The sequence below is a fragment of the Eurypyga helias genome, unplaced genomic scaffold, assembly GCF_000690775.1.
Source record: "Eurypyga helias isolate BGI_N326 unplaced genomic scaffold, ASM69077v1 scaffold9779, whole genome shotgun sequence".
NCBI lineage: Eukaryota > Metazoa > Chordata > Aves > Eurypygiformes > Eurypygidae > Eurypyga > Eurypyga helias.
The window spans coordinates 73306-98584 of NW_010271410.1; the positions used below are offsets into that span (position 1 = coordinate 73306).

The 25279-nt window shown below is 46.9% G+C and overlaps 1 protein-coding gene across 1 annotated transcript in view; it reads left to right on the forward strand.

The window, feature by feature from the left end:
* Positions 1 to 24796, forward strand: part of INPP5D (inositol polyphosphate-5-phosphatase, 145kDa) — a gene marked incomplete at its 3' end in the record, with an annotated part of 55301 nt that extends 30505 nt beyond the window's left edge. Inside the window, exons 5-28 of the mRNA XM_010158808.1 lie at positions 79 to 219; positions 4965 to 5052; positions 5811 to 5891; positions 6067 to 6138; positions 6391 to 6514; positions 7585 to 7691; positions 8227 to 8329; positions 9138 to 9334; positions 10121 to 10238; positions 10732 to 10828; positions 12181 to 12319; positions 13004 to 13112; positions 13271 to 13359; positions 13599 to 13680; positions 14847 to 14936; positions 15101 to 15214; positions 16309 to 16391; positions 17402 to 17489; positions 18246 to 18395; positions 19150 to 19243; positions 19478 to 19585; positions 20191 to 20463; positions 21982 to 22549; positions 24752 to 24796. Of these exons, the coding sequence (XP_010157110.1) occupies positions 79 to 219; positions 4965 to 5052; positions 5811 to 5891; positions 6067 to 6138; positions 6391 to 6514; positions 7585 to 7691; positions 8227 to 8329; positions 9138 to 9334; positions 10121 to 10238; positions 10732 to 10828; positions 12181 to 12319; positions 13004 to 13112; positions 13271 to 13359; positions 13599 to 13680; positions 14847 to 14936; positions 15101 to 15214; positions 16309 to 16391; positions 17402 to 17489; positions 18246 to 18395; positions 19150 to 19243; positions 19478 to 19585; positions 20191 to 20463; positions 21982 to 22549; positions 24752 to 24796 (3160 nt within the window). The remainder of the gene's footprint in view (positions 1 to 78; positions 220 to 4964; positions 5053 to 5810; positions 5892 to 6066; positions 6139 to 6390; positions 6515 to 7584; positions 7692 to 8226; positions 8330 to 9137; positions 9335 to 10120; positions 10239 to 10731; positions 10829 to 12180; positions 12320 to 13003; positions 13113 to 13270; positions 13360 to 13598; positions 13681 to 14846; positions 14937 to 15100; positions 15215 to 16308; positions 16392 to 17401; positions 17490 to 18245; positions 18396 to 19149; positions 19244 to 19477; positions 19586 to 20190; positions 20464 to 21981; positions 22550 to 24751) is intronic.
* Between the last annotated feature and the right edge of the window lie 483 nt (positions 24797 to 25279).

Genomic DNA, 25279 nt, shown 5'->3' on the forward strand with positions numbered 1-25279 from the left:
TCAGAAAAATAATAAAGCTGCCTGACAGTTGGGAACAGAGAGAAGAGATGGCTTTTGACCTGTCTGTTTACTTCACAGCGTCTCTGATGAGCATCTCAAGCTCATCCAGGATTACCTGCGAGTTCACATCATCAGTGACTTTGAGATGGTGCAGACTGGCTCAAGCAATCTTCCTCAGCTGAAGAAACTGCTCACAGTTCTTTGCAAAGGACTCTTCAGGTAACTAGAGGCTGGTTTTCAGAGATCAGAGTATAATGCTCTAACACTGTAGACTAACATAGCTTCCATGTGCATGCATTCAGAACCTGCATTTCTGACACAGGAAATTCTTACTCTCAAAAACGTTATATTTAGATCTCATGACTTGTGACTCTGGTCCAAAGATGTGAAATCTACATAAAAGACAGCTCTGACAGTAAAGTTTCCTTGTAGGCGGTTTCAGTCAGTGAAGTATTATTTTTTTGTGCTTTGTTTAGAAAGAAACAAAACAAAAAAATGCACTAACCGATTAACTGCATAATTTGGTAATGCATAAATGACACCCACAGAATTGTCAAGCACGAGTCGTTTATGGAAACAAGCACATGTTGGTGTATAGCTATGTTTTAAACACTGATTTTCCTTCCCACTAAAGCACTGTGAACCTGGAGTGGTTCCCCTGGTGTCGGTGAAGTCCAGCTCAAATGAAAAGAGAAATAAGCCCAGGCTCTAGAAATTTTACCTTTCCTATTTATAGACCTCCTAGGTCCTCAGTAGGAAAACTCCAGTAGAGAACTAAAAACTTGCAGAACTCTCTGTTTCGCTGGTGGAAGGATGTGATTTCCCCCCTTGCCGCTGTAAGCAAATGAGGAGATGAGCCCACACCTCTGCAGAGATCTTGGAGCATCCTAGGGCAGAGGGCACATACTTCCACGCTTGCATCTGTGACTTGCAATATCCCTTTCCGGTGTATTTAGAAGTGAGGCTGGAAGTGCTACTGACCTGGTCTTGTACTCCTAGAGCTCACCAAGGCAGAAGAAGGGGCTAACATGAGGGGTGGGTAGTGCTGATTTGCTTAGCTTTAACTTAGGGGAAGAAAGGCTGGGAGTGGGTGAGGTGCCCAGCTGCTTGGGACCACGATTAGTTCTCTGAAGCAGTGGGCACTGTGCACATTTTACCAAGCAAAGGAGGAGGAATATGCAGCCCTGCTCCTCCTGCCAGGGCCAGCTGCTCACGGATGGCAGGAGACCCTGGCAGGATGGAGGATGGGTTGTGCAAAGAGCTGCCCTTCTTCTGCGCCCCGTTTGAGGGTTTTGCTTCTCTGTGCCCGCGGAGGGGGAGACCCAGGTGGCCTACTGAGACCCCTACTAAGAATAAACCTGAACAATGGAAACTAAAACCTAATGAAATCACAAGCGAAAGTTTTGTGTTACTAAAATGTCTCCAGTACTGCTGTTCTGACGACGGCTGGCTTCTTCCATTTCCGTCTTCTTCCACTTCACCTTATCTGGGTTTCACACCCTACTCTTCATAAATATACATGGGATGGTGAGAAAGGAAACACAACAGGTCCGCAGTCCTCTCAAGTGCCAGGACACCTTTTACATTTCCAGATTTTCTGTAGGTTTTTTGGTGACTGGACTTTGCAAATTGCCATCCTAGGACAGAGCTGGGTGAGGAGTTCTACAGGTGGAGGCCTGCTGAGCACAGGGGCACGGCACCACTGCAGACAGCCAAGGGCAAGCTGCCGGCCCCTGCCCTTCTGGTGGCTGCACGCGGTTATGGAAACGCATGGCCTCGTGCAGTTCTTTTCCCACCCACCTTGCCCAGCATTTTCTCACCACATCTGCATTATTTCAGTTAGATGGAGCTGCCTTCTCACTTTTTTCATGAAGGTCCAGGACTGCAGGCTCTTTTCAGTCTCCCGTGTCTCCGAGGAGCCTCCCCTCCTCTATTTGAATCTGCCATCCAACCAAGCTACTTGTTTAGCTTCAGCTGGCTGATAGGCAGATGCTTGGGTGTGCTGCTGTCTTTTGCACTTGCTATCTCTGAGGTTGTCTGGGGTTTTAGCTTACTTCCCGTGTCAGACTTCTGAACTCAAATTTAATCAGTCACATGACCTAAATTTAATTTTTATTTCCTCAGCTGTATAGGAATTCCAGCTGCATGTACAGGTAATTCTTAGGTTGCTCTTCAGTGCCTGTGTCCTCTTAATAATGTTCAGTTTCATTACTTTCACAGTATTTAAGAGTAGATTAAAAAAACCCCAAACCAAACAACAAGAAGAAATGTTAATTGGCACAGCTTGAGCTCTTTCACTGGAGTTGAAGCTCCTTTGAATTTCCTGGCACTGCTGGGGGTTAAGAGTGTGCGAGCAGACACTCGCTGCGACTGAGCTGACCCCTGCTCTTCGTGAGCCACGCTGATTTGCTGTGGACCTGAGGTTTTTGCGATGCTGTATTTTGGCTTCTTTCAACATCCCAGAGCCCAGTTGTGCCATCTTTTGAGGTCGCTCTCAAACACGCTGCTGTGACTGCGAAAAATGAGCGTCCCGGTGCCCTTTGGCTGACTCACTTCTGTGTTTTGATGCCAGGCTGTGGGTAAGCACCGACTGCCAGCGTTAGCAAGGTAGAGGGGTTGCGTACTGGAGCTGCTGGGTGATTAGAAGAGAACAGCTTGCAGTGAGCCGTGGGGAGAGGAGTTGGGGCAGCTGTGAACAGCCTGTGCCTTTTTCCATGGACAAGTGTAGGACTCACTTCTGACCGAGGAGCTCAAGCACAGCTGGGCCACAGCAGACCAGGAGTGCAAAGTTTGTGATTTCTTCCCCTCCCACTCCTCACCACTGATCCCTGATTAATTCAGGAAGGACCGGACCCCAACAAGCATTAGAGACAGTGAAAACTCCTTTTAACTTTCCTGGAAACTGCTACAGCCTTCTAGGGCTAGCTGTGGCCAAGGGGGTCAGGACAGCCATGGCTCATCATCTTATCAGAGCCCAGGGGACAACGGCGCAACCACTCTTGGAAGAGGCTGTTCACTCTGGCAGCTCATATCCTAAAAATGAAACAAAACAGAGACTTACAAGGCTGGTGGTTACTTTTGTGAAGCTTTTGGTGCTATAAGAAATTGGCATGGAAGTGATTCCTTAGTCGGGGGAATCCTCCAGGGGCTGGAAAGCTGACTCATGGAGAACTTGGTGCCAGTGCAGCAAAGAACAGGGACTTCCCATGTGAGTGGACTTTGCTCAGAGTTTCCTACCGCCTTTAAGTGAAAAACACTAATAGTGGCCTGTTCAGCCTGCTGCTGTCTGAAGCTATCATTTGGTCATCGATCACTGCTCTTCATGTTCCTGTTTATTCTCCCTCACTGGATCATTTGCACATAGAGCTGTTAAGGCAGCGTTTCAAGCACTGGGTACTGGCATTTGTGCAATTGTATGTGGACACACAGACACTTCAGGGAAGATCACTACATGTATTTTGTTTATACTATCAAGAGAAGAAAACAAAAGGAGTTATATATACAATTAAAACCACTTTGTGGTTTTGTTGAGTTTGAACGCTTGCAGATGCTCTTCCCCCAGCCTGCCACGCATGCCACACGTTGCACTGTATAGTAAACAGAGGGCAGTTTTCCTGTGAGAAATCATTTCTGAACTGCTTCAAGCAGTTGCCACTATGTGGTTTTGAGAGATGGCCAGCACATCCTGTACTCTTGGCCACAGTAAATATCCTCTCTTTCTTTTTAAACTGAATTTCACCCAATGCTCCTGCAACTGCCTGCAGCCTCCTGGGGCCTGACTCCACGGCTGCAGAAATCAACGGGAGTCTTGGGTTTGGGGCAGTCATTAGCAGTGATGCTGGCTGTAGGTGATCCAAAGTGGTGTTGGAGGACTAAGTTTATCAGATCCAGACTCCTACAAGTGTCTTGTACTTCTGTGTATCCCATGGCAAGTCTTTCAGTCTGAAATTTCAAATATGAGTGCTTAATTTAGGCAATTAATCATCCGTGGTTCAGCACATAGACAAATATCTAATCTTCAGACAATCAGGCCTACTTTCTCTTTGGAGCGCTTTCCCAACAAACAGGGAGTAAAATCCGGTCCATTCAGACTTAGGAAAGTGAGGGAAATCATTAATATCCACTGTTGACTAGGCACAAGGCAAGCATCCTAGCGCTGCTCCCCACCATCACCTTCCTTTTGACCTGCACTCCCTGGCTGCTCTTTCCGTGATAAGTCTTGTCATTACTGGAGTGCAGCTTCTGTGCCAAATTCATACAACAGCGTTTTGACAAATGAGCATCCTGTGGAATCTAACTGGCAAATGCTGAAGGAATCTCATTGTAATCCGTGAACGGTTCCCGTTCAAGAAATTAAAGGCTGACTCTTTCACGCTCTCACTGCGCCCAGCCCATCTTTGTAATGTGAGCTGAAAAATCTGAAAATTAGTGTCCACATCACCCAACATCCCCAGAATCCTGCAGCAGTGCTAGAACTGTGCAAAACTGAGCTGCTCCTGCTGCTCATAGACACCAAACTTTGCTGGGCTTGGAGATTTTTTGAGCACACTTTGATCTATGAGTTGGCATAGTTGGGTTGATGCTGCTTTTACACAGCATCCTCCGGTTTGGCCTGGACCGGGAAGTCTTTCTGGGGATATTTGGGAAGTTGCCACCTCCAAAGCAAAACCCGAGGAACAGCCAGTATGCCGATGCCTCAGCCATTGCAAGGCTAAGTCAGGTGCCTAATTCTAAGCTGCCTTCGTTGGCAGCGTCGCGCAGGCAGCTGAGAAATGCTCTCCTCACCCATGCCAGTGACTCGGAGGGCAGTAAGCAGCAGAAGACGGGAGCGTGACACATGGAGAGAGCAGGCCTGGTGTCACTGTGTGCCCACAGTCCCTGCTGCATGGCTTTGCCCAAAGAGACCAAGTGCTAACCAGGGGCCCGACCGCAGCCTTAGTCCTCTGCTGTGTCTCTGTTTCCAGTGAAGCATCTAGGACGCTCCCGTCTCTGGAGTCCATCCAGAAGGTGTTTGAGCAGCAGCTACACCCTGGTATCCATCAGCGCTCACAAGTAAGTCGGCTGGAAGCTGGGGAAGGAGAGGAGAGAGGAGTGTGGGTGGCTGTCAGCACGTGGGGAGGGAAGAGTTCTGGTTGCACAGCAATGACCGGTGGGATTCAGGTGATCAGTTACCACTTCTGTTCTCTCTAGCCTCTTTCTGGCTGCAGTGCAGAGGGCACACAGTGAGTTACATCCCCACAGTTTCACTTATCCCATAGTCCCCTCTGCCTGCTCTCCCTTCCTGCCCCAGAGGAAAGTGCAGCAAACTGCCTGAGGACTTCCATCTCCCCATCCTCCCTCAGCCGGTGGGCTGGGACTACACATTTCTCCTTCCATAAACTTCACTCCAGGATGTTTCATTGCCAAATCCTTCCTTCTCCCAGCCCACTTAAGTCTCATGACCTTTGACTCCCTGCCAGTAGCCCAGAAAACCACAAGTCCAGGGCTTCTGTATGTCGAGCCCTGGACCTGATCGTACAAACCTGTCCCCCAGCAGCAAGCTGACCCCCTTGCATGCCCAGCTGCCTCTAACCTATGGACAAGGTTTGCAAATTTGTCCTTCCACCCTCCCATACTTTTCTGCATGTTCAGCCAAACTCGGCTCTTGTTCTGCCGGTTATGGGTTAGAGTGGCAGAGGCACAAGTGCTGCTCCTTGCTGTGTGTGTGAGGTGTTCCTGGGGTGAGACTGCTGCACTTCCAAGCCACGCTCTGTGGGTTTGGTAATTATGCATCTCTCTCTCTCTTTCTGTTTCTATGTTGCGGTTATCAGATGCTCGGTGAAGCCAGTCCAGTCAATATTGTATTGAAACTTAATCAGCTGATTTCTTTGCTGTCTTCCATTGAAGAAAAGGTAGAGTTTTAAAGCTGTTTTATATTATCTTCTTGTCATCTTTTGCCTCTAGTTATGCTTCCTGTTCATCCTCAGCGCAGTGCTCTGCTACAGTAAGATTTTGCTCTGACTTCATTACTCTTAATGTAGTGCAGAGTCACCAAATGCAGTTTGGTACACATAAATTCTTTAACAGGTGAAAACACTGTTGATTGAAGGTCCTGATTCAACACACCGGCGCTCCCTTATCCCCCCTGTCACTTTTGAGGTAAGCTTTAACAACATTGATCACAGTGTGGAAGGACGGTAATGTAGATTTATGTCCCTATCTCAGTTCCTGGGAACTTTGCTGTGCTGCCACAGAGATAACAGCTATTCCTGGATGCTGTTTAGCACCAACCAAATGCTTAAGAGATTGGCAGAATGATGATATGTGTCCATGAATTCAGGCGAGTGTTGCATTTGAAATACACGCGACTGAAGGGTAGATCGCGTATGAGAAATCTCTGTTTTCCGACAGGTGAAAGCTGACTCCCTAGGAATTTTCTCAAAAATACAACTCAAGGTTGATGTGGAAATGGGAAAACTGATTATCAAGAGAGCGAAGGATGGTCCAGAAGACAAGTTTTACACCCACAAGAAAAGTAAGATGCTTAAGGTCACAAAGACTAGACTAGACTCTCGGTCCCTTGGGTGATGGGGAGGGGTTCCCTTTGGCCCCACTGAGGGCAAAGTTTGGCCCAGAGTGCAGATATTTCTCCTAGGTCCTTGGTTTGTGCAAGGCTTCAGTCAGTCTGGACTACCTACCCCCAGAGCGGCCTGTGGAGGGCAGGGAGTTATTACTGAGGTAACCAACTTCCATAGATTGTTTTAGACCTGGTCTCCTGGCCTAAATGAAGACAGTGGCTGCAGGACTGCAAGGGAGCAGGTTTTGATAGATTCCCGGTAGAGCTGGTTGCAATAGACCCATTTTCTACTGAAAACAAAACCATTCTGCAAGAACATATTGACTTCTGTGATGATTTTCGATGGTAAAGAGCCAGATACTTGGTTTCAGTAACATTTTTCACTGAATTTCCCCTTGATTGTTTGGGGATTTTTTTTTTTTTTTTTTTGGTATGTAAATCAGTATCTCTACTGATGAGCAATACCAGTTTGGTCTGTGAAGGCCCAGTTCAGACAACTTCCTTTTTTTTTCTGTTGTGTTTTCAGACAGGCAGCTCCCTGAGATTGAGCCAAACAGGGTAGGATCTATCAGACAGTAAACGATGCCCTTGGGCTCTCTCCTGCTAGAAAATCAACCTGTTGCTGGCAGAGATTGAAAAGATAAGCTTTCATGTATGGCTTTCTCCAGCTGGTGTTCATAATTACTTAGCTGCTATTTTAGATGGGGAGGAATCACCTTTACCACCAAATGAGGTTTTACCTCCTCTTTCACAGATGGGAAAGGAATATATGTAGGCTGGCTCAGGATACAGAGAGATTGCCTGCAGGAAGCCAAGGCTTCACTTCAGACTTCAGGGCATGGTATGGACAAGAGCTCCAGGCAGTATGAGTTCCAAATCTGTTCCTATAGGGAACAGGATTAAGCAACACTAAAATGATCCGAGACAAAGTGACATAAAAAACCATCTAAGTCATGAGCCTGTGAGCAGGGTCCTGTTAGTTTTGGTGGGATTCTGGTTTCAGCTCGTGACACCCAGTCTCTGTTCAGTTCTGCAGCTTATCAAGTCCCAGAAGGTCCCTAACAAACTGGTGATTGTGCTGGAAACAGAAAAAGAAAAAACGCAGCGGAAGGAATATGTTTTTTCTGATTCCAAGGTAGATACACAGTGTTTCCTTCCTGCCAGCCTGGAGCAGGTATGTGGGTGGGAGTGGTGCAAGGGGCTTTCCTTGGCAGAAAGAGGAACAGTTGAAGGACGGTGGTTGGCTTTGCAAAAGTGAGTTTTCTCCTTTGTTCTGGAAACAGGTAGAAGATGAACAAGTGTACCGTGTAAAGGGAGATACTGGACGGGGCAACCATACCTAGGGGCTGTCACTGAGGCAGGAGAACAGTGTCAGCCAGCAGCAAGAAGAAGCAAGGACTCATGTGAGGGTAGCTGGAAAAAGGTTCATATAGACAAAGGGGGAAGTGTAGGCTTTCTTCTGAGCTGGTCAACCCTTGTTAAAGTAATCCACAAGCTAAGTGCCTAAGAAAGTACCACAGGAAAGACAGCCTCTTCCAAGGTTTCAGGATAGTGGAGAGCTAATCTGCCCTTCCAGTGTGCTGGGAATTTCCTGGTCCAGCTAGTTTTTCAAGAGGTCCTGCTGGAAGACTTAAGCATCTCGTTAATTGTCTCTGCTCCTCCCTATCTAGAAGAGAGAAGGGTTCTGCCAACTTCTGCAGCAGATGAAGAATAAACACTCGGAGCAACCAGAGCCTGATATGATCACAGTCTTCATTGGGACCTGGAATATGGGTATGGGCTCCTTTCTGACAGGGACATTCCTTCAGACACTTGCCAAAACGTGAGCTCTCCTGCCAAACCGTGCTCCAGGCACTGTTTGTTCCGTAGCAGACCTGTACACCTGGGTTGCCTTCCACTGGGGCAGGGCATGGGCTGACCCCTAGGCTTATTCTTGCATGCCATTTGATGCTTTTCATGGTTCCAGTCAGACAACCATAAAGTTGGCCCTGATGGGTACTGAAGGGTTCCTCCAGTGACAAGGAATTGTGTCTGGCACAAAGCTGGCACAGCAGTGTAAGGTATCCTCCACCCTGCCTGAAAGGCAGGAGCAATTCCAATAACTGCACGTCAGCTGCTCCTGACTAGGGACTGTTCATGTCCAGCCTGGGAGGAGAGCTGGAGTACCTGCAGTATTTAGAGGATGGGACAGGATGTAGTTGAGGACAGTGGAATTTAGGTAATTTTTCCCATTTTTGGAGAAAAGCCTGGTTCAACTGCTGTAAGCTGATCTGTCTGTGCTCAGTCATACTTAAGGCTTAAGGTAAAGGCAGTGGCAGCCTGGAGTACAGCTCCCTGCTGTTACACTTGGCTAGCCTTGGCAAGATAATGAAACAGAGGACAATGGTCAAAGCAGAGTAGCTTCTTCACCAGGGAGTCAGGAGGGGTTAATACCTTTGTCATCTTAGAACAGTGTGCCTGGGTTGATATGAAACTGGTAGGGGACAGAGTGAATGTCTCTCTGTTTTGTCCCCATGGGTGGTCTGTATCCTGGGTTTGACAGCACATACTCTGACTCTGATGTTTGATTTTTTAATTAAAGGTGCTGCACCTCCCCCAAAGAAGATCACCTCCTGGTTTCTCTCCAAGGGGCAGGGGAAGACCCGCGATGACACTGCTGACTACATTCCTCATGACATCTATGTGATTGGCACCCAGGAGGATCCCCAAGGGGAGAAGGAATGGCTGGAGATCCTGAGACAATCCCTGCAGGAAATCACCAGTATCAGCTTCAAAGTGGTGAGGGGTTATTCCAGCTATTGCCCATAACTCAGGCATATGAGGAGAGTACACATGCAAATAAAAGAGGAGTAAGTGGCGTTTTGCCTACACATCCTCCCCTTCCCTCCCTTTGTTGTCATTGCACTTGGATGAGGGAGAGTGAACTGAATCTGTCTGTGGACTCCATGAGATCCTCCCCTGGATCTGGCTAGATGGGCACATTGCTATAGGCAGTGAGCCCCTCGCTGCTAAAGCAGGTATGCTGCATGAAGCTTCTCGGGGAGCCAGCCTGGGGGCGAGGGGCAGATGCTGAGCACTCGAGCACTCAAGTGATGGTGATATTTTGGCCTTCGTAAAGGAGGAGGCTATAAAACTTTCTGAGCCAGCTGTAGCTTAAGATCTCACTCTAGGCTATTGCACTTTAAAAATAGGATGTAACAGCACACAGGCAAGATCATAAAAGTAACTGTACCTTATTAAGACCAGTTTTGGACATTCCTGAGTTTCAGTGATGTCAAGAAACACATCTAAGCATATCTGGAAGGCCACAGGAGAGCAGGATTGATGACTCTCATGGTGATGGGGAAACTGTATTTTGTGCAAGCAAGGCAATCCAATAATTAACTAGAAAATAGCTTCGTCCTTCCTCCCACCTTTGATTAAAATGACTGAAAGTATATCCTGAGCACAGGAAGAAAATTTGTGTAGGAGTGCTACAGAAGGAGTCAGGAAAGCTGCTGCAGCTACAGCGCAGCTCCGCAGGTATGCTCAGAAATGTAACCTCTGACCTTCCCATGCCTGCAGATAGCAATCCATACCCTCTGGAACATCAGGATTGTTGTACTGGCCAAGCCAGAACATGAGAACCGCATCAGCCACATCTGCACAGACAACGTGAAGACAGGCATCGCAAACACGCTGGGTGAGTAACAGACCTGCTGTTGTCCAAAGGACTGAGATCTGTTCAGCCTGTCCCAGTACTGCCCTTGAAATGGAACAGCACTTTCTCCACAATGCTCCTTTGACTACATTTATGTGACACTAGTGGTACTGAAGTTGTATCCCACTAGCACTGATTATATCTTGTCCTGTAAGACAGGAAATCTATTTGTGTGCATACTTAGTGCGTGTATATATATATATTCCCAACAAACACCTTTGATTGGCTATTGAATTGCTCTTCTTTGTGTTTCACAAGCAAATTGCACTTCTTTCCCTTCAACTAATTTTTTTAGCATCCTCAGAAAATTTATTACCACAGTCTGTGCTGTATGTACTAATTCTTTCTGTGCTGTTAAGTTGCCTTATTTCTCTTCTTTATCCTCCACTTCACTTAAGATGTGCTTTATTATCTTTGCTAGGTTCAGCCTGGAGGTGGATTGATTTCTTGATGTTTTTGGCTTGTCTTTTTCCAGGCAATAAAGGAGCTGTGGGGGTGTCATTCATGTTTAATGGAACCTCCTTTGGGTTTGTTAACAGCCATTTGACTTCAGGAAGTGAAAAGAAACACAGGTAAGATACATCCTCCCCTCTCAAAAATGGATGTTGACCCAGGGTGAAAATCTCTGGGCCATGTTGGGAAGGAGGGCCCACCAGACAGGCACAAACATGTTTTCCTGACTGTAAAAAATTGTTAAATATCTTCTGGGAGGGCAACCTGGCTAAAGACATTGCTCACTGTGTCACCATTTCAATGAGGAGCTTCTGTGATATGGCCATACCACACGGGTGCAGGTGAAAGGGACTGCGGAATGATTTCGGAGCTGAGTGCAATTGTCTTGTGCAACACTTGTGTGACCTGTCATGCAAGCACAGCACACGAGGAAAACGGTTCCCTGCTCTACAGTGTTTTGGAGAGATGTGGGAAGGCTTTTCCTGTCCCAGAACAATGTGCATAAGGGAACTGTCTGCCTCCTCACTGTAGGCAGTGCTGCAAGCAGGGGAGCTGTGGTGCGCCCTGGGGCACAGCTGAGGGAGATCCCGCTGGGCAGAGCATGTTGTCAGGAATACCGAGAGGGAGGCGTGTAGCACAGAAATATCCCCACGGTGGCTAATTCCCTATACCCAGCTGTGAAATGTGTTTTCATGGTCTAGGCAGTTTCTGTGCAGCACAGGACTGGAAAGCAAAGATCCTGACATTAGTGGAGGTCTGTGCCCACGCTGGGAGAAGCTGGAGCAGTTGGAAGGACGGGTTTTGAAAGCAAAGAGGACTTGAAATTAAGAGGTTGGCTTTGCCATCTTTCCCAGTCCAGGACACAGAAAACCTATGGTGTGGGATTTCTGCACAGGGTTTTTGCCACTGATGGAGTTAACGTCTATGGAAGAGTTGCCCAGGGCCTGGAATAGCTGCCAAAATCTGGTTATGTGTTTGCTGCTGAAATCAGAGTGCAACAATCTAATGCTGGGTTTCTAGGGCGTGCAGCTCAGAAAAGCACAGCCCCAGGAGGCAACCAACGTGGCTTTAGGACAGCTTTCCAGCCTTTCAGTTCAGATGGAAACTGTCTGGCATCCCGGGCAGAGCAGCCCAGAGCTGCTGTAAATGCCACTTGTGCGTCCTGACCCAGGCTGTTCTCCTGCTCCCCGGCTCCCCAGGCCAGGCCACACGTGCCAGCTGCAGCACGGGAGCCGTGCCGCCTTACTGGGCGCGGGAAGGGACTCGGCTCGCCAGGGGATGCTGAGCACTAGGCCTGTCTGCTGAGGCAGTGCGAGGTGAGGGTGGCAAGTTCTTGGCTCCTGGCCTGCTCTTCTCTAAACATTGAGCCAGATCGGCTCCTGCCTGGTAAAGCAGCAGTCTCTGCCAGCCCGGGCATTTAGAAACTGCATGGCAATTTAGTACGTCAGGCAGATGTTTCTTGTCTTGACAGACGCAACCAGAACTACACGAACATCCTGCGCTTCCTGACACTGGGAGATAAGAAACTGAGTCCGTTTAACATCACTCATCGCTTTACTCATCTTTTCTGGCTGGGAGATTTGAACTACCGCGTGGAACAACCCCCAACGGTTAGGGACACTGTGTGAATCCCTGGAGAGGCAAAATGCCGTGTTGCTATAGAAGCGCTGTCTTGCCCTAATCTAGGGCAAGGTGGCAGAAAGAGGGGAGGAGGAATGGATCCCAGGGGCACGAGTGTGACACCAGTTGAGGGAGAGTAAGGAAATCCCTGTTGCCCTCTTCAAGGATTCATGAGCCCAGGATACTCCAGGAATGCTGCCTGGCACAGTCTGCTGCTCCAGGCAGCATCGCTTCCCCAAACCTCCCAACTCTCCTTCCCACTGTGAGCGAACATCTGTCCCTGCACAGCTTGATCCAGAGATTGCCTTTCTGCTCTATTTAGTTAGCTTTTAATGGTTCAGAGCAGGCCTTCAGAAACAGGCAAGCCGTAATAAATACCAGATAGGTTTCAGTAGGCGGGAGATAACGGCAAGCCTAGCGTTGGTGTGCATCTGGCTGTGTGTGTGCATGTGTGTATGCTTGTGTAGGGGATGTATGGGCATTTTGATGCCTGTTTCGATAGACAGATGTTCCATCACGCAGTAAGGACAGGCCTTTCAGTGAAGGCAAAGATGGGGAAGTGACAGGGGGCACAGGTCTATACAGCTCAGAAGCACTTGCTGGCTCACCGCTGAAGGGAATATTTATAAGAAGGTTTTGCATCATCTGCAGCTCTGCTGTTTCCCTGTTGGCAGGAAGCAGAGAATATTATCCAGAAGATCAGGCAGCAGCAGTATCCGGAGCTGCTGGCTTTCGACCAGCTTCTCATAGAGCGAAAGGACCAAAAGGTGTTTCTGCAATTCGGTAAGATTCCGAGTTTGTTGGCAGGTTCCTCTCCCATTTCCAGCAGCTTTCTCTGCCAGACTTGATGTGGGGCAGGGTGTACAGAGCAGCAGCTGTCTTGACTAGATGAGGATTCTCACTGGGACAAACTGTAACAGAACTATCTCTCTCTTTTTTAGAGGAAGAAGAGATTACTTTTGCTCCAACCTACCGTTTTGAAAGAGGTACCAGGGAGAAGTATGCTTACACCAAGCAAAAAGCTACAGGGGTAGGTGAAAACCGATTTCCCTTCCGAGGTGTATAGCAGACCAGGGAAAGTAACTCCTACAAAAGAAAGTGACCTAAACCAATCTCTCCGTTTTCTGCCCTTGTAGTGTTTTGAAAGGCGTCAATACAAACAAAAAGATTGGACACAAATATATGGTGCTTGAGCTAGTGAATTTCCTGCTCTTTTGTGAAGTGGTCCTTTTCCCTTAGTCTTGACATCACTTCTCCTTTGGTTTGCAGATGAAGTACAATTTGCCATCCTGGTGTGATCGAGTGCTCTGGAAGTCATACCCCATGGTGCACGTTGTGTGTCAGTCCTATGGTGGGTAGATAACAGATTGTAGATAGCAAAGCAATCAGTCTGAAACGGAAATGATTCAGAGCAGAGTCTGTAGGATCTCCCTGCACTGCCAGGCACTCAGCACAGGGGGACCTGATGTTAAACCAGGCAGAGTGGAGCCAAATCCCACTGCCTGTAACCCTACAAGGTTGGGAATTAACTCTCTTAATCTTTTATATGCAGAATCCCACTCGGACAGCTGTAGCTGTCCAGCTTTAGGCCACGCTGTAGGATCACTTTACGCCCGTTATTTCTTGGCAACAACAACCACTTGTCCTGTGCACTTACCATCAGGAGCTCCTCACTTGGTGGTGCCAGCAGGGCAGGCCCTGTGTACACAGTCCAGTCTGCAGAGGCTGGAGCTGCAAACGTCTCTCTTCTACCAAGTCACATTCCAGAAGGCCGGTGTGGTACCATGAGCCTGTTTCCTTTCTTTCTGAGTCACAAAAGTGCAGTGGAGGGAAGAGAGGAAACCCCAAGGCCTGTTTAAAAAAGCTCAGATGCTAGTTCCTGAAATTTCATCAACTGAGTATAATGTTGATGGCTCCCTATGCATGGGATCGAGAAGAGGGCTGTGGAGGTCTGTTGGGGGATAAGGTGGACTGGTCTGACCACAGAGCCTGTGATGATGATGTGGGTAGTCACCTCTGCAAAAGCCTGGCACCTGCCTTTATCCGCTGTTCTGTTCAATAGACAGCGCTTGCTGGGCTCGGGGTACGCTTAGGTCAAGACCTCGCTCACTCATTGTTAAACCTGGGCCATGAGTTTCTCTATAGCACTGAAGCAGCACCAGCGAGTTCTTGTGTGACTTCCCACCGTATTAGAGCTTCAATTAGCTGTGCATGTTGCAGAGGCAACCAGGAATCCTGCTAATGCTTTTTGTACCGGGGAGTCTAGCACAGAGAGTCACTTGCAAAATGATATGTTAAAGTTGTGTCCGTTAACTAAATCTTTATTTATTTTGACAAAAGAGTTACGTTCCTATATACTAACATGAGATTATGTAGAAACACCTTTGACTAGAGACAGTTACCACAGCGACAGTTATGTTTTCTGGAAAATTACCGGATAATATTTCCATCGCAACGACCTCACCGGGGCAGGACAGAAACACAGGGCAGTAACTATCCGCCTTTTCTTGTTGGCAGGCTGCACCACTGACATCACGACAAGTGACCACAGTCCTGTCTTTGCCACCTTTGAAGTGGGAGTCACCTCACAGTTTGTTTCAAAGAATGGTTAGTCAGGCTTGGGCGCAAGTGTCTTGTCTTCTCCTTTGGGTATAAAATGCAGTGCTTTGTATATGTTGAAAGAAAAAGCTGATCTTAAACAGTCAACTCCAAAATGCCATTTTTTTATCTCATACTGAAAAATGCCATTATTTTCACCTTCTCTTTCCTAGACTCCAAGTACACAGAATCCCAAGGGGAGATAGAGTTCCTACACTGCTGCGCTACTCTGAAGACCAAGTCCCAGACCAAGTTCTACATTGAGTTTCACTCTAGCTGCTTAGAAAGTATGGTTTTGCCCATCTTTGTTCTTTCTGTCAAAGTTTCCTGCTTGCTTGGATTAGTTCCCCTTCCTCTTGCTTTGATCTAAATGAAAAGCTGTGTAGACCACTTGTTCCAGGGCAAAAAAAGGGATGTCCTAGAGATCTGTTGTCACTTACAAGTCATCCTATACAGTCAGCAAGAAAATCCAAACCCCACAGCCATTCAGCTCTCACCCATGCTTAGGCATGTAGCCTTCCACCATTTCTTCCATCTGGTTTGACAATCTGGTCATCTCTTTCTTGAAGAGAAACATGTGTTGTTCTTGCTTATCACACAGAAGATCTCTACTTGGCAAACAATTGCTGGATTAAATTTCTAATCGTGCCTTCTACAAATGATCGGGTGCTTTCCGAATAAAGCATCTGCATTATGCTAATAAACATAATTTCTTTAACCTGGTTTGAAAAGAGTAAGTCAGAGGCTTGGAGTGAAAGAGGAGATAGTGGTTTGATCCCGCAAATGGGACTGCGTACCCACCAGTGCTGCAGGTTTTACTCCCTGTCCCTGTGCTGCAGGGCCGAGTCTCGGCTGTTTATGTAATGCGAGGCTACGTGCCCTTGCTGTGGGTTTTTTTAAGCGATTCCCCATCACAGGACTGGTCCTGTAAGTGGGACAGCATGCCTTCGGTGTATGCTTCATCACATTATCGCATGTCAGCGCGCTGTGTCAAAGACAGTTCCATAAAAGATTATTTTTTGGCTATATCAAAATTTGCATAAATTTCTATGGAAACAGTGTATTACGAATCTTAAATTAGAATTTCAAAAGTGTGCTATCTTGAGTGGCGTGGGAAGAGCTGTCATGTTCTTATCCTCCAGTCCATGTATGCAGTGAGCTTTTCAGTGCCAAGTTTAACTGTAAAATAAAACCATTTAACAATGTTCCAGGAAAATCACTTGTAAGTTTACTGTGTAAACATTCACCAAAGCTCAGGCCTTAAGCTTCTTAATTCTTCTAAAAATTGTGTCCAAGAGGGAAAATAATTGGAGGCCTTGTGGAGATCTGTGAAGTTCTTGCTGTCTTTCTTCTGGTGAACTCATTTCCCATCACTTTGCAGGTTTTGTAAAGAGCCAGGAAGGAGAAAATGAGGATGGGAATGAAGGGGAGCTTGTGGTAAAGTTCGCTGATGCTCTTCCAAAGGTAAACTGGATCTGTGTTTCCTTATCCATATGGAAGAGAAGCTTTCCCCTTGCATCCCATAAGCAACGTTAGGGCTTTTGCTTATATAAAGTTAGTTTCAGGAACGTGGTTGTGGTCTTGTTTACACTCAAAAGGGACTATAAAAATGCAGGATGGACTGAAGCTAAACCGAGTATGTTGAAGCGGGAAAGGGCTTTCTGCCAGCATGCTGTCATCCCTATCAGGAATTTTGCTGACCTGATTCTGTCACTCATGAGTGTGACTTCTTTTCTCACTTTTTTAGTGAGAAAACTCACCTTTTTAGGAGACCATAACTACACTGACAAGTCTTTTAAGAAGGTTTTATTGCCCTGTGAGACAACGGGGTTTTTTATTTTGTATTTTGAGAGAAGTTGACTAAGTGTTTTTTACCTGTATTAAAAAGACCATCAGTGGCCAGAAGTTGTGTTCTGTGTGTCAGTGTCAAAGCCAATCCTGTCCTTGAGACCAGAGCTCTTCTCCGTTTCCTGGCATGGCGGGAGCTGGAAGAACTATCAGAGCTCTTGGATTTGGAACAAATATTCATGTCAGTACCTTTCTGAGTAGCCCAAAAGAAGCATTGCTGACTTTGGAAAGAGTTCCTTACACCAAGAGATAGGGAAAGGCTCTGCAGTTAGTGATTGTAACAACAGCCAAACAGATTTTTGGGAATACACTGTAAACAGAGCCCAGATCACTTCCTCCAAGAGCAATTTTCAGTCTCTGCAGTAGCAAAAAACTGTAACTCAGCCCAATGTGAGTGTTTGATTTGTAGCATTCTGTCTGCTGTGCTGGGAGTGAGATGGGGGGGCTCTAAAAGTGTCTCCTACCCCAGATCTCCAAATGTCATCGAAGAGGCTGATCCTGGGGATGACATGATACCCTCATGGATCTGTCCAGCTGAGTGTTGCTCATCTGGGACTGCGGCACAGGGAAAACTGTGTTTATGTAGAGCACCTATTGCGTTGACCACCGTTAACTTGTCTTTGCAGCTGACCCCAATTATTTCAGACCCAGAATACCTACTGGATCAACACATCCTGATCAGCATTAAGTCGTCAGACAGCGATGAATCTTACGGTAAGTTCTTAGGTCTGAAGTTCTGGATGAGTCAAAATCTACTTAGATTTTTCCAAACTGCTGAAAGAGTGGGAGAGAACAGAAGTAACTCTTACAGACTGAAAATCTATGATGCTCTGACTTCTGATTTAGAACTGATACATATAAAAATACACTGTGAGCACTGTTTTGTGAGGTGATGATGATTAGAGGAATATGAACTAGAAGCATCAATCTGTGTGAGCTTTACCAGCCCTAAAAGATCAGTGGCTTAAAACCAAAGTACTTTACAGGAATTAAATCAGGAGTCAGTCTGTTTAAATGGGTTTATTGAGAACACACAAATCCTGTTTCACTTGTACTTATTTGATGCATTTCTCCTGGCTACAGAAAAGTCATTGTCAGTGCTGCTTCCTTCCAAATTCTACCCAGCCAGAGACTGCAGTCCTTGCCCACAGAAGGCTCTTTGCTGAAATACCATTAGCTGAAATGGCAGTCACAGGCTTGTATTTTCCTTACCAGTAACGGAAGCTCAGAACCCTGTAGTCGCTCGCGGGTGTCTCCAGTGCCCAAATCCTTCATGCATATGTGAAGAAGTGAAATGAATGCCCCTGATTTCTCCAGAGATATTGCACTCCTTACTGTGATCAAAAGCAGATTCTCTCCAGCATTCTCAGCCCTGTTGGCATAGTGATAGTAGATGACTGACATGAGAGAGAGATTTCAGTGCTTTTTTTTTCTCAGTCCCAGGCTCATTCTCTCCTTGTCATGCTCTAGGGGAAGGCTGCATTGCCCTGCGAATAGAAGCAACAGAGTCCTTAGTTCCTATCCACACTGTGCTGACACACCATGGTGAGAAAACAGGGGTCTTCCAAGGTGAAATCAAGTTACAAACATCACAAGGAAAACAGAGAGAGAAACTGTATGGTAAGGAACGAGATCATCTCTGCAGTACTTGCTCTAGAGAATATCCATCTCAACAGAGTGTGTGATAACTGTCAAGGAATTGAGAATTATCCTTACAGTGCTTTATGTCCCAAAGAGGCAAGAGCTTTTGATGCTGACTGCAAGGAGATGTGAGTATCGTTAGTTCTCAGGAGTATACCTGTACTCTTTCAGAAAGACACAGCAATTCCATTTGGGTTTTTCTTTGTCATCATTCAAGTAAATTTGGCAGACTGAGAGAGCCCCCTGTCTGTCACTGATACTGATTCTATTGAATGGCGATACCTTACTTCCACTTGCAGTGTCTAAATGACAAGGTGCCAAAGCTCTCCCTGCTCCAGTCAACCTGGGGAACATCTGCAAAGAGCATGTGAGGCTCTCAAGGCGCAGTTCCTCAGCTAAAAGATCACAAACTTTGCTTGTTTCCACCTTGCTACCTGTTGTTCGCTTTCGGAGTACCAAAGCAGCCTCACAACGTTTACCATTATTGTCAACGGTAACATGACTGTTTGGAGGATCATGACCTTTGTATTTCAAGATACACACTTTTTCCTGTGTCAACAAAACATGATATGTATTTAGGGAGCAGTTGAAAACATAATAGCAACAACTTAAACTGTCTCACTGTCACTCTGATAGACAGAGATGCCTTAATACAAGCAGTAACACAGAAAACTTAAAAGAATCAGACTCTGAAGCTGCCAAAACACTCTTTTATGGCTTTTCTTTCCTTCAGATTTTGTCAAGATTGAACGTGATGAAATCACTGGGCAGAAACCAAAGAACATCAGCAACTTAGAGCCTAGCAAAGACTGGGATCAGACTAACAGGTAAAAGGCAAGCAGGTAAGCCAGCTATGGAAAACGAGTTGGCTCAACCAGCGCCAAACTGGGCTTGCTGTGGGGTGGTATTAATAGGCATGGGGAGCGCCGGGAAGCTGCCTTTGTGGCTCTGTGGTCAAGGCTGGTCAGTGCCTCTGTGCCCAAGGCTTCAGAAGCTGAGAATGCATTAGTCAGACTGGGTCCCGGCACCCCACTTAAAAAGGGCCCTTTTGTTTCCAACAGAAAGTCAAAATCTACCCATCTGATGGCCAGAGAGGCAGCAGCCATTGCTCGCTACTGGGGGAGCGCTTCCTCTTCCCCAGACAACCCAGGAAAGGAGGATATGTTACGGTAATCTTGCTGCTCTACCTCTGCCAGCTTGGGGTGGGAAGCTATGCTCACACTGCCTGTCTTTCCTTTTCCAAGAGTCATCGGACGCCTCTGTGTCAGGCTGTCCTTTCACTCCAGCTTCAGAGGTGCGTTTCTTTGCAGGCAGCTTCCTGCCTTCTGCCTGCTAGTCTGTATGGGTACACCTCAAAAGGCCCAATGTCTCTCCTCCTGTTCCAGCAGCATATTCCGATGCTGCGCAGTGCTGCCCAGCGCTACGATTTTGGCCCTTGCCTGGAGCTGCTGGTTGCGAACTGCTGGAACCAGAAACCTGTAAAAGCCCCTGCGTGTGGCTGCGGAAGCCGAGTGCTCTCTGCAGCCTGGAAATGGAAGTGTCTGCTGCAGCCAGAGGAACTATTTAGGGCTGGGGGACCCAGCTGCTTCCTCTCTGGTGACCCAGGGGGAGGGAGGCACTAACAGGACTCCCACTTATTCTCTGATTCTGAGGCAATAGTGGGTGGTATCGAATCTAAGCAGTCAGTGGGCACTAACTCCTTTGTAGCTGGCAGGGAGACAAAATTTAAATGTATTTGTGCGTGTATCTTCCTAACAATATTTCTTCTCTTCAGCAGCTCTGGTCCCACAGACATCAGCAACCCCAACTACCTGGGGATGGCTTCTTTCTCTCAGCAACCCTCTGCAACCAGCCAGCTTAAGCAGATACCTTCACCAGACCAGCCGCCTTCTCTATGGAGCTACGAGCCGCAGCCCAAAGAGACTACCTCCGGAATGGGACAGAGTCAGTCATCCTCCACGTCACCCTCCTTATCACCTCTCTCTCCAAAAACATCCCTCCAGCCTACCCTAAACAGAAGCATTTGTAGTCGGAGTCAAGAGTACCTGTAAGTCTTTGAGTTTTGCACTGGGTCCCCTCTCCCCTGTCATTCTGCACAGTCACTGTTCCATTGTCTGGACGGAGGGTTCAAGGTGCAGCGTATTCTTTCCGTCTTTTATCTCTCGAATTAGAAAAAGGTAAGCAAAGGTCACAATTCCTCAGGCTCTTGTGGAAGGAAAGACAAAAATATACATGTAATTCTCTACCAGGAGAAGACAACAGAGTTGACTATAGCAACAGAGAAGAAAAGGGAAGAGTGTGGCATAGATCTTTCCACTGGATGGGAAGGAGAGCCCCTTCACATGTCGTATGTGAAGTACTTTAACTGAATTTCTACTTAGGCTACTATACACGTGTCCAGCTTGCTACAGAAGTTAGCATGCACGTGCTGCGTCCATCACAAGTACTGATGCAGAATGTCCATCCAGCAGTTGAAAATATCCTGTCCTTACCCGACTTAGTAAAGGCTTAGTAGAGGTTACTGCACCCTAGTGCATGTGTGCAATCAGTGTCCTCGTTCCAGACCCCTTCCTCATTGTGGCAGCTGCTTTCTCAGTCTGGGCTAGGGTGCACTCATACATGTATGTGGCACTCTATGAGCTGGAACTTGGAGAAGCCAGAGCTGCAAGCACTGCCTTGATCTGTCATGTGCCTGACAACGCTTCCTCACGCTCTCAGCTCTTTGCTCCTGCATGGACTGTCTTTCAGAAAATAACTTGAAGCGAGGAACACAACTTGTTTGAAGAAACCTAAAGAACATGTGCCACTCACCCCTGTTTCACTCTGTTCAGAGACATTGTGGCTGAGCTCATCTGGTTCTCCAGAGGAAAGCCTTGCCAAGTCAGGCCGAGTCACACAAAACCCACGAAACCTCCCTTGTCCCATTGTACAGCTGTGCTGTCATTCCAGTCTCAGCCTCACTTGAAAGGCCTCAGCTGTGAACACAACGACTGTCTCACCCTAAAGTATACAGCTCTGACACATATATTGTGCACTTGGGTGCTTTAAGGAGTTTTTATCCCTTCCCTAGGAATACAACGTGACATTAGTAGCAAGAGGAGATTGACCTAGTTGTAAAACGCTAGTGTGATGTGAGCTCTTGCGTTAACTGTCCAGGCAGCCATTTCAGTCCTCTCTTCCAGATCTGAGGATTCTTATTAATATTTAAATTCAGATTTGTGCGTGTTGCAGAGCCATCAAAGCACTTGGCACAGTTTGGCTCAGTGGCTTACCTTTGTTTAAACAGAAGCCAAGTATCACTCTGACAAGACTGTAGTCCAGCAGGGAGTTTATACAGTACCGTGCATATCTGCTCTCAGCTGTCATATTAATAATGATTAAACAAAGTAAAAGCCACACACAATTCTGTTCTCTCCCCCTGAGTTTAATTGTTATCCTGTTACCTCTTTGCACAGTCAGTTTAATTATATCATGTTCATTTCCTATTAATTTTCTCTTTAAATCAGTCAGTGTCTCTTGCCTGCTCTTTACAAGTCTCCTTTTTACATTGCTTTGATGACTCTAGGCCACCTGAACTGGGGAAAACCACAGCAGAGCCTTTGCTTCAGGAGGAGGGACAGCAAAAGCCAGAGATGTTTGAGAACCCACTGTACGGCTCTATGGGCAAGGTGGCAGCAAAGAAAGAGCAGGACTACCCCAAGGCCTTGCGAAAAGAACAGCTGCCGCTGCCTGATCAGAGCTTTCATCTCGCAAAGTCACAGGAGCCTGAGAGCAGCAAGACCTCTGGCAAACAACCATCACCACCTTTCCTGGTCCCCACACAGCGGTTCCGGTCCTATACCTGCTCCAGCCAATCTGAAGAAAAGAGTACAGGTGAAAAGACTCAAGGCAAACCGAAGATGCTTGCACCATTAGAAAACCCAGCACCGCTCAAAAAACCAGTCAAGCCGCTGAGGTCTGAAGTCAGCCCAAGCATCCAGGGACAGCAGAACAAGCCGCCCCTTCCCTCGAAGAGCCGGGCAGTGTTGGACATGCAGAACTCCAAGGGACGAGACTATCGGGACAGTTCAGAGCTGCCGCACTCCGGGAAACATCGGACAGAAGAGGGACCAGTCGGCAGGACAACTACACCGGTATGTTACCTGTGGGAGTAAGGCAGGGTGGAAGTTTTGTTAGGCTGTGGCATCACAGCAGAGTAATAGTAGAGTGGTAGTGGCTTAATCACTGAGCCCTTGCTCTGTATTTCCTAACCAGGCTCAGTGCCCTGTCCCACACACCCACCGGGCTTGCAGAGCAGGGGGTGCAAGGCAGCATCTGGCTGCAGAAAATGTTGTATTGTGAAACTGTGGCCTCAGTTTTGCATGATGTTTTAACTTGGGGATTGTTTGAGCTTGACGGCCAGGAGAGGAATGCAGTGAGTCAGCTACTTGGTTACTACTTGTTTGGTGCGTACTGCATTGTCTCGGAGAATGTGGCCTGACAGCACCAATGCGCAGTACTGACAGATAGATTTGCTGGTCTATCATTAATAAGAGGAGGATTGAAAGTAGTTATCTGCTTGGAAGAGTAGTGTCCTAAACCATTCCTGAACCCTTCACAGAAATAATCACACAGCTACTTTTCTGGGTTGGTGGTTTTTTGTTGTGGGTTTGGGCAGGTTATTTTGTTCCCCAAAACATCATGAGCTGGATGGAGGAGTAGGGGAGGTCTTAATAAACTGGTCTGGGAGAAAAAGAGAGCTCACTTGAGCATGCTGTAGGATTTTTTTTTTCCCTTCTCCATCAAAACTTTTAGACTTGACAGTCGACAAGCTGATGTCTTCTCTTGCCTCTACAGTGAAAACGACACGGCAGATGGCACCCTGGGAGGAATCCTGATGGGAAGAAAGATGGAGATTACTGCTTTGTTCACACTGATGTCCTCTGGTCTGGTTCTAAATAGACTAGGGATTTTTATTTTTGTGACTGTGCAAGTGTTCAGGCTGAGAAGATTATCCTATGTGGCTCAGACCAAGAGGAGCCAGGACCACACCACCAAACGCAAGTTAGCCTTTTGTAGTGTCACTTTGGTACTTCTGTTAAGAGGCAGGTGGTGAAGTGCAGGCATTAGTACAGGTTTTGAAAAAGAGGAAGGTACGTCTGAGGACTAGGAGATGGAAGGGGAGTATTTGAAGAACCCCCTTTCTACAAAAGCAAAATTTTTATTTTGTGATATGTAAAAGAAAGCATTTTGAAAGCGGTACAGCTCCAATAGCGTGTCCTACCCATGGAGCAAGGAGTTAAGGGTGGGGGTGTGAATGTCCCGCTGTCGAGCAGTGTGAGCTCCCAGGCTGCACACATGCATTATTCATGCAGAGTGAGAGCTGGCCCTTGCGCTGGAACTCCTTTTTTTCTAGCAAGTGATGCTTTTGTACCCCTAACAAACAAAGGGAAATGTCAGAACTACATGCAGAAATGGGAGAACAGGCAGGGCCCGCGGGCAGCCTAGGAGTACAGGTGCCTGGCGGGACGGGCAACAGTCATTCCAGCCTGTCTGACAGCAAGCACTCTGCTTTTGAAGGACACTGGCTGGCTGGTCTTGTAGCATTCCTAATGGATTCATGCTGACCTTACTGTACACTTTTGTTTATTGACTGAGAATGAATAATGTTAACATACCTGTAATTGCTGTTATATTCATGTGAAGTATTAATGCCGTGAGTACAATTAGGCTATGCCTGTTTGTGACTTAATCGTTGAGACTGTTTCCATGTTGATTACTTAAAAATAATAAAAGTCACATATCTGATCATTCTTTACTGAAAATTCAGAACTGTCTGTCACATGCTTCCGCTTCAGTGGGATGTTACACCAGCTCGCTCAGTGACAGTAGTGCCTGCCCAGAAGAAAGACAAAAGGCACTGAGCAGGAGGAGTGCAGGGGAGATGCCACAATGCTGCTGCGATATTGCGACTGACGTGTCTGTGTGCACAGACCCTTCGTGGGTTCAGCCAGTTTAAAAATACTGGCACCCGTTAGCAGGTACAGTTAGTAATTGAGTATAGGGAATGTACAGTGATTTTACTGGAGCAGAAGAGGCCAAGCTTGTGAGACTGTGTGGAAGAGGACAATCTGTCAGGTAGAAATCTTTGTAAGTGAGGGGTTTCTGCCATGCAGGCCAGGTTTCAAGGCATCATTACTGAAACAGCTGGTGCTCTAACCTACAAGTCAGCAAGACAGGCCATGAGCTTACATTCCTCTTACTTTATTCAACAGAATCCTCTCTGCGTAATCCCCATAATTCAAAAGCTGTCGTATTTCCCTGGCCCTGGGGAGTGTTTCACTTTTCTATTCCAGATTCCAGAACTCGTACGGCCACAGAGTAAAACTTTCCTGGAGCAGGTGAGCTTTCTGCCCAGTATGGAGAGTTAGATCAGTTCCTACTAACTCTGTGCTGTGTTCGTGTATGTTCAGAGATGGCAGTGGGACAGGCATTCCTACAAGAACTTGCCACTTTCCAATAATGAGTGAGACAGGTTGGGATTTTCTGTGATGCCAGTGTTTGTCCACTGACTTCCTAAGCTGTAGAAAAGACAGTATATTCCCCAAAGTTTGCAAAATAACAGCTTGATATAAAGCAAGGATAGCTTCTTGCAAAAAAATATTCTCTTAATTGGGAATACACCTTAAATTTGGTCCAGATTTGCAGATGAGCAGAATTTGAGAACACTGGACTTACTGAGGCATATATAACATCCAGGTACTTGATTTGGCCTGTCCTTTAGAAAGGCATATTGCTGGGGGAGGAGAGAAGCTCTCTGCCAAGTTTTGAGAGGAAAAAAAAATCATTACTATTGCCATGCTAAAACTGCATTATTTACACAG